Source organism: Pseudopodoces humilis, chromosome 18, assembly GCF_049639895.1.
Source record: "Pseudopodoces humilis isolate 2021_Gansu_Grassland_sample_001 chromosome 18, ASM4963989v1, whole genome shotgun sequence".
Taxonomy (NCBI): Eukaryota; Metazoa; Chordata; class Aves; order Passeriformes; family Paridae; genus Pseudopodoces; species Pseudopodoces humilis.
In genome coordinates, this window is record NC_142217.1 from 1,352,675 (window position 1) to 1,360,902 (window position 8,228).

Sequence of the window (8,228 nt, forward strand, 5' to 3'; positions counted from 1 at the left end):
AACTATTTCTCCATAACAACTGTAGGAAACTTTCCTAAGAACTGCACCAGACCAGAGGGAAATCAAGGCACAGCCATGGATTGTTAGGACTTGCTTGATCCTAATGAGCCCCATGGTGCATTTGGAGCTGAGCCCTTGAACCTCAGGGCCTTGAGAGGAGATTGCACAAACCTTTCCAGGAGTCCAAGTCAGAGAAAAAACTCAAAGCATCTCCAAGCATTAATGGGTGCCACTGAGGTCCATCCCCAACACAGGCTCCTCATGGACTCCTTGGAGGAGAGAACTGGAGGCCAGGATTGCACAAAAACCTCCCAGAGACTCAGTGTGGGAAGGAAAATCCAAAGTAGCTGAAAAACCCCTGAGTATCTCAAAGTATTGCTGAGCCCCACTGAGTGTCAATGCAAAGCTCCCAAGGGACTCGTTAAAGCAGATAATTGGGGCCATGATTGCACAAACTTCTCAGAGACTCAGTGTGGGAAGGAAAAAGGAAAGTACCTTAAGAACCTGAAGTACCTTGAAGCATTAATGAGCCCCACTGAGTGTTGTTACTGACAAAGCCTCTCAAGGGACTAATTACAGCAGATAATTGGGGCCATGATTGCACAAACTTCTCTTAGAGTCTGCATGAAAAGTAGATAGCAAGTATCTTAAAATAATTGAAGTGCCTTGAAGCATTAATGAGCCCCACTGAGTGTTGTTACTGACAAAGCCTCTCAAGGGACTAATTACAGCAGATAATTGGAGGCCAGGATTGCACAAAGCTCTCAGAGACTCCAAAGCAAAAGCCAAAGTCCTTTGGAAAAGCTGCAGTCCCTGGGAGCATGAAGGAGCCCCCCAGGGCCATTCCTGAGCAAGGCTCCCCAGGGACTCCTTCCAGCAGATCCCTGAGGCCACTGGCATGTGGGCTAGGGGGGATGCTGAGGGCAGGCCAAGGGGGTGACAGTGGCCAGCCTTGCTGGGGCTGTGCCAGGAGGCCCCAGGGCCTCAGGACAAGGTGTCTCCTCACAGCCCTTGCTGGCACAGCATTGGCTGCTGTGGCCCAGGGCACCAAGCCTTGGCTTCTCTTTGTCCCCAGCTGTCATCAGTGCCTGCAGTTCTCTGCTCTGCCTGGGGCCTGGGGACACTTTCTCAGTCACGTCCCTCAGTGGGACCCATTAAAAGTGAACGAAACTTTGGAGTTCCATTCTGACTTGGAGTTCTTGAGAGCTTTCTTCCCCTCCCTCTCAGGGACTGATGTTCAGGGCCTCAGCACAAAGCCCCAAGAGGCTCATTAAAGTCCTGCTGCTGTGTCTGTGCTGCTGAGCTGGGCCGGGCTCCTGGCACAGAGGCAGCTCCTGGAAACCAAGAAGAGCTTCAAAAGCACATTTCTCTTGCTGAGCAGCTCTTCTGCCAGCCCAGCAGGGCTGGGGCACTGCCTGCAGCCACCCTGGGCACAGCCCAGAGGCACAGAGAGCTTCAATCAGTCAGGGCTGGGAAGGTGCTGAGAAGTGCCTGGGGCAGAATCACTGCCAGCCCTTGACACAGGAAGCCTCTGGCTGCAGGACAATGCAGCTGCAGCTCCTGGAGGCATCTCCTCAAGCTGGAACATCCCAGTGCCTACAGACTCTGTGAGTACAACTCTGAGTATTTCTGGTGGAGGGGAGGTGAATGCTCCTGAAGCTCTGACATGCTGAGGGTTTCTGATCTGTCATGGAATATTTGAAAGACAAGGATTTTGAGAAAATGAGGAAATTTCCTAAGACTTTGTATTCAGTTTCCTTCTACTGGAGAATGGCAGGGAGGGGGGAATAAAAATTAAAGGTATTACAAATTTTGACAAGTTCCTGAGACATCCTAACTTACTTTTAGTGATCATTAGGTTCACGGGAGATTCCTAATGTTCTTTCAGCCATTCTGTACATGGGCTGCACCAAGTAAATTACACAGTGAACCCAGAAAGTCAGGGGCTGCTTGAAAGGGAAGATCCTGCTTTTTAAATCTAGTGCTCTGGGTTGCCTGGATGGGAAATTGCACATAGATATTCATCTTTCATTTCATTTCTCTATTCAACCTCTGATGACAGGTTGTGATAAATTAAAAAAAGTAAATTCTCAGGTCTTAACCAGGCACTGACAGATATCAGCACAGGGCCCCTCACAGGCAGCATCAGTGCCACCTTTCCTGCCTCTTCAGGGTTGCTCTGCCATTGCCATCAGAGCCTGCAGAGCCAGAGCTTCCCCTGGGCAGTGCCCTGAGCTGGGAGGGCTCTGCAGGGCAGAGCTGAGCCCCCAGGGCTGGGCTGGGCTGGGGCAGCACTGGCAGGGCCCAGCCCTGGGCACAGGGCAGCAGCTGCTGGCAGGGAGAGCTCCAGGCAGCAGAGCCCTGGGCAGGCAGTGGGGGGAAAGTGCCACAAAGCTGTGCTGGGATTTTAGTTTAAAGTTTAAAGTCTTTTCCCAACCTAACTATTCCATGATTACTTTTATACAGATCCCTATGCCAAGACACAGCAAATGTCTCAATGCAAATGCCTGAGGGTGACTGTCCTGCACTGGTGCTGCCTGGCAGGGGCTGGGCGGGGCTGGGCAAGGAAAGGCTTTTCCTCAGGGCCTGGCTCTCTCTCCTTGCCTTGCCCAGGTGCTCCTGGCATTGCTGACGAGCTCTCTGGGAATGGCAGCTCCAGCTGCAGGGTCAGGCCCAGCCCTTGGGCTCCTCCTGTGCAGGCTGGGCACAGCAATGGGGTGTCCCAGCTCCCTCTGCCCCAGGAGCTCTGGGCAGGGCAGGCTGGGAGGCTGGGAATGACCCGACTCTTCTCCAGCAGTGCCATGGACAGGACCCTTGGTGTGTCCTTGGGATGCCACCCAAGCTGTGAGCTGTCTCCAGGGGACACTGGGGACAGGAGTGTCCTTGGCCAGGAGTGGGGCTGAGACTCTGAGAAAGACTGAACCAGTTTGCTCTGCTGTGGGTTCCTCTTCTCTCAGCTGTGTCAGGCTGATTTTCAGGGGAACACAGTGCCTGCCCTCAATCTCAGAAAGGGCAGCTGGGGAGAGATGGAGCAACAGAGCAGCTCCCCTCACCCTTCACTGAGTTACAGCCAATGCTCCTGCATTGCACATTTCCCTCTGATCTCCCTGGGCACAGCAGGAAACCCTCTCAAACTGTCTTTGGCCATCACCATTCCTGAGCCCTGGGACAGGAGATGCAGCCAGGCTCCTCTGCCTCTGGAGCAGTTTGGGCTGATGCAGGTTAACCCCAGGACTGGCCCCTGACCCCATTCCCATGACCCCACTGCTGCAGAGCAGAGCTCACTCCTCAATGTCCATGGGCAGAGCCCCTGCTCATCACAGCAACAGGGCCAGATCCCAGCTGAGCTCCAGGCATGGGGCTGAAGGAAGGGCTCTGAGAAAAGGAAAATGGGAGCAGGGCTGGGAGAAAGGGCTTGGACATCGCTCAGCAAAGTCTCCCCTGACTTGTCACTTTCTCCTCTTTCAACAGGATTCCATGGCCAGAGTGAAGAAATGTCCAACAGCAGCTCCATCAGCCACTTCCTCCTGCTGGCATTGGCAGACACGCGGCAGCTGCAGCTCCTGCACTTCTGCCTCTTCCTGGGCATCTCCCTGGCTGCCCTCCTGGGCAACGGCCTCATCATCAGCGCCGTAGCCTGCAGCCACCACCTGCACAGCCCCATGTTCTTCTTCCTGCTCAACCTGGCCCTCACTGACCTGGGCTCCATCTGCACCACTGTGCCCAAAGCCATGCACAATTCCCTCTGGGACACCAGAGACATCTCCTACACAGGATGTGAGGCACAAGTAGTTTTCTTTCTGTTCTTCATCTCAGCAGAGTTTTCCCTGCTGACCATCATGTGCTACGACCGCTACGTGTCCATCTGCAAACCCCTGCACTACGGGACCCTCCTGGGCAGCAGAGCTTGTGCCCACATGGCAGCAGCTGCCTGGGCCAGTGGCTTTCTCTATTCACTGCTGCACACAGCCAATACATTTTCCCTGCCCCTGTGCCAGGGCAATGCCCTGGGCCAGTTCTTCTGTGAAATCCCACAGATCCTCAAGCTCTCCTGTTCACACGCAAACCTCAGGGAACTTGGGCTCATTGCAGTCAGTGTCTGTTTAGCACTTGGCTGTTTTGTGTTCATTGTTTTCTCCTATGTGCAGATCTTCAGGGCTGTGCTGAGGATCCCCTCTGAGCAGGGACGGCACAAAGCCTTTTCCACCTGCCTCCCTCACCTGGTTGTGGTCTCCCTGTTTATAAGCACTGGCACATTTGCCTACTTGAAGCCCCCCTCCATCTCCTCCCCATCCCTAGATCTGGCCCTGTCAGTTCTGTACTCAGTGGTGCCTCCAGCCCTGAACCCCCTCATCTACAGCCTGAGGAACCAGGAGCTCAAGGCTGCAGTGTGGACACTGATGACTGGATGGTTCCAGAAACATTAAACTCCTGGCACATTTCTGCAAATCACTTATAATAAAAATCACCTTTGATACTTCCTGTTGGTTTAGTTTTGGAGGTTTTCTGTGTTTTCCTTTTTTAATCTTCTCCACAAAGAAATGTCATTGTTTGTGCCATTTCTCATTTTCTTTCTCTCCACCATCCCTGTGGCCACAGACTGTGTCCATGAGGGCCTGTGCTCTTGGTGGCTTTCAATGAACGAAAGGCTTTCCCAGCAAAGTTTTCTCCAGAGATGCCCCTTTTGTTCCCTTCTCTGGAGCTGCAGCAGCAGTGTCTGTGTGCAGAGCTGGGGGCAGATCAGTGCTGGCACAGCAGCTGTGCCCAGGAGCAGCAGCACTTGGTGTTGCCAGTGCTGCTCCCGTGCCACTGCCCCGCTGCCCTCCTGGCCCTGGTGTTGCTGCAGGGCCTGAGTGCTCTCGGGGCCGGGCACAGCCCTGGGGGTGGCAGTGCCGGGGCTGCAGCAGGGACAGGCCATGGGCACTGCTGGGGCAGCGCTGACGCCTCAGGGCAGGGCCTGGGGGCTCCAGGCTCCTTGCCCAGGCTCTCTCAAGAACACGGCCAGGCCAAAGCTCAGCACAGAAAACCCCCGTGAGCAGCCCCAGGGTGGCCGTGGGCAGGCTGGGGACAAACAGCATGGCTGGGGCTCTGCAAGGTCCTTGGGGGAGATGGGAAGGAGCAGCAGAGAAGGGGCTGATCCATCCCCACTGTGCTGGACACCCCAGGGCAGCGTCCCAGAGCGTCCTCATGGAGCTGCCAACAACATCCCCCCTGTGCAGCCCTGGCCTCTCCCCCAGCTCAGAGAGGTGCCGCATCCTTGCAGGCACATGTCATGAATAAAATCTCTCAAGAAATCCACCCAGGATAAAATACTGTGTTTAGTTATGTACAGTTAATGTTCTTATCCCATTTGTAAACCTTGTACCCCTTGTTTACTCCGATGGTTATTAGTAATGTTAATTACTTACCAGTTTCTGAAGTGTTTTAAAGGTTCTTATGAGACATTCCTGTACCCTTTCCCCTTACTTCCCTGCTACCTTGTAACAGAGCTGCTCCCATGGGGGCTAAATCGAACTAACAAAAGCAACCCATTAGAAAGGTATGCCACAGAAGAGGCAACTCCCTTGGATGCTGTGCCACACTAGGACAAAGAAACTCCCAGGAAGCTGTGCAACCGAGTAAAATGGAAACTAAGGCATGCAGGACACCAAAACAACGAGCTAACAGAGGAATAAAAGGACAAGGAAACATATTTGAGCAAGCTATGATGCAAGATCATCTCCCTGCATCACCTAAGGCTGCTTAGAAACCATCTTCCTGCATCACCATGACCTCAAGAGGACTGGAAAGGACTGACAGCCCTAGACAGCGAACCAGAACGACAGGTCCCTGACTACTCTCATGAGGATGGAAGCCCCAGCTCTGCAGTGTGTGCTGCAAAGCTGAATTGTGTCTCCTCTTTGGAGCTGACAGTGTGGGAATGGCCGTGGTGCAAGCAATCCCTTGGGCCCCCCCACCCCAAGAGCTGAATCCTAACAAAGGCATCAAACAGGAGTCTTGTCTCCTGGCCAATTTCTTTCAATTACCGTGTGCTGCAGGGGCTGTGGCCGAGGGGACCTGGACCCACCCGGAGCTCCTCCCGGAGCCCAGCGGACTCCAGCTCAGCGGGGGCCGGCAGCGGGGCACGGCTTAGGCTCGGCAAGGTGTGAGCAGCCGTGGTCCGGCCCAGCCTCAACCGGGGTCCCGCAGCCTCCCGTCCCCACCCGGTCACTGCCGGGGCTGGCCCAGCCCCGCCAGGCCCAGCCTGTGCGATTCAGCCCTTCTGGGACACAGGGCCAGAAAGACTTCAGCCCTGAAGCAGCAGGCTTTGAGTTCAAGCCTTGGGAAGCACTTGCCAAAGGCTTGATGGCAATTCATACGTTCATCAAGTCACCCCACTGAAAGTTATGTTTCTAGAATCTTCCCGGATCTCTCCCCCGATTGGTTGCAATTCGTCGCAGTATTTTGCATCTTTCTAACCCCAGTCTGTGTCTGGACCCATGCCCTCAGACTGCGCCCTCACACCTCCCCTAGATATTGTTGTGTCTGCCCCTAGTCCTGGTCTTTGCACTTTGCTCCTGTGCTGCACAGGCTTTATGGGCCGCATTCCTACTTGATTTTCCTATTCCAGTTGGTTTTGGGGACTCCAGCGAACCCGCTCCTTTAATTTCCTCCTCGGTTGCCCGGGTGTCAGGGGACCCTGAAGTTTTAAGGATTGTTGTGGCCACTGTCAGCACGACTGCAAGGGCCGCAGTGCAGCGGGGCCCGGCCCGACTGGCAGCCGGGTACCTCCTCAAAGGTGGAAGCAAGAGAGAGATTTCCCCGGCTTGCCTGTCTGCAAAATGTCAATCTCACAGAGGTGGATCCAGCTTTTTAAATGCTTTAATAGGTAGTCAGTTCCCACAGCTAGCCAGCTCTTGGATTTTGCTTGGCACAGAGGCAGCTCTCGCTCAGCAGCTCCTCTCAGTAAAATCATTTCCATGGGGGGCTTCTTCCCTGCTCACCAAATAGCAATTCATGCAAAAGCAGCACAAACTGTTCTTCCTGTCCTCCTATCTTTGCCAGAGAGTGCCTTTCAAAGGGATAATAATTGGGAGCGAGGGGGTTTACATTTTCCATTGCAAAGGAGCCTCCTGCCTCCCTTAGCAGGCCCCTGTCTTTCAAAGGAAGACACACACGGTCTCCTTTTGCACCTTCACTTGGCCCCAGCCACTCCTGATCATTTGAAGGAGCGGCTCAGAAGAAGGGGCAGCAATCCCCCAAGGCCTGGGCTGCTCCAGGCCACTCCTGGTGCCTTGGGCTGTTGAAGGGGTGCCGGGGTGCCCTTTGTGACACAGGCACGGGGTGCTGGGGTGCCCTTTGTGACACAGGCACAGGGTGCCAGGGTGCCCTTTGTGACACAGGCACGGGGTGCCGGGGTGGCCTTTGTGACACAGGCACGGGGTGCCGGGGTGCCCTTTGTGACACAGGCACGGGGTGCTGGGGTGCCCTTTGTGACACAGGCACAGTGCGTCAGGGGCCGTGGTGACACGGGACCTTGCGGTGCCCAAAGTCCATTGTGACATGGCAGAGCCCCGCCCCGGCTGGGGGGTATATAAAGGGCTTGTGGGGCCTGGGTCAGTCCCAGGACAGTGGCCGTGTCCAGGTACCTGTGTGCGCCAGAGGACTGCAGGCACAGAGGAGGAGAAGGCGAAGCCCAAGTCCCAGCCCCCCAGGCCCTGGCCCGGCTCACAGAGAGCCCAGGCCTTGAGGGAGCAGCAGGAGGAGGCTGAGAGGGCAAGCAGAGGGAGGAGAGGAGCCGTGGAGTCCTGCGCTGAGGAAGAGCTCTGCCGAGGAGAAATGAACAAGTTCCAGCAAGGGACTCCAGGGGAAGCCTGCACTGAGCCACAGCTGTCCCCAGGAGAAGCCCACAGCTGCCAGGAGCTCTCTGAGTGGGATGAAGGCCTTGAGCAAGAGCTGGTCCAAGTATGGGGGAGCTACTGGCATTTCTGGGACTGGGATGAGGGCAGGGAGCAAGAGCCCTCCCCAGTTGTCTCCGAGTGGGACGAGTGCAGGGAGCAGGAGCCGTGGCAGGCGGACAGCGATCACTGTCAGGAATTCTCAGATTGGGAAGAATCTCCTGAGCAGCGGCTGTCCCCAGGAGAAGGCACGAGCTGCCGGGCACTCTTGGACTGGGAAGCTTGCCGCAAGCAAGAGCTGTCCCAGGATGGCCAGGAGGTGACTGGAGGCAAAGCAAAGAGAAAATCCTC

General features: G+C 55.3%; 1 protein-coding gene across 4 annotated transcripts; it reads left to right on the forward strand.

The window, feature by feature from the left end:
* Positions 1-1,364: 1,364 nt before the first annotated feature.
* LOC148182889 (olfactory receptor 14J1-like) lies at positions 1,365-4,482 on the forward strand. 4 transcript variants are annotated; one of them, XM_088063842.1, is made up of 2 exons: positions 1,365-1,607; positions 3,472-4,482. In XM_088063842.1, exon 2 carries the CDS (start codon positions 3,495-3,497, stop codon positions 4,425-4,427), a length of 933 nt encoding a protein of 310 aa, XP_087919968.1. In that variant the 5' UTR covers positions 1,365-1,607; positions 3,472-3,494; the 3' UTR covers positions 4,428-4,482. The 4 variants fall into 4 exon arrangements, with proteins under 4 accessions (XP_087919968.1, XP_087919967.1, XP_087919969.1 ...); XM_088063841.1 differs by lacking the exon at positions 1,365-1,607 and adding an exon at positions 2,632-2,937; XM_088063843.1 differs by lacking the exon at positions 1,365-1,607 and adding an exon at positions 2,632-2,844.
* The last annotated feature ends 3,746 nt before the right edge of the window (positions 4,483-8,228 follow it).

Bases quoted from the DNA above. Each gene is read 5' to 3' on its own strand.
- LOC148182889 (XM_088063840.1), top strand. From the start codon at position 2,775: ATGACCCGACTCTTCTCCAGCAGTGCCATGGACAGGACCCTTG. The intron at 2,818-3,471 runs GTGTGTCCTTGG...CTCTTTCAACAG, and splicing joins TGCCATGGACAGGACCCTTG to GATTCCATGGCCAGAGTGAA.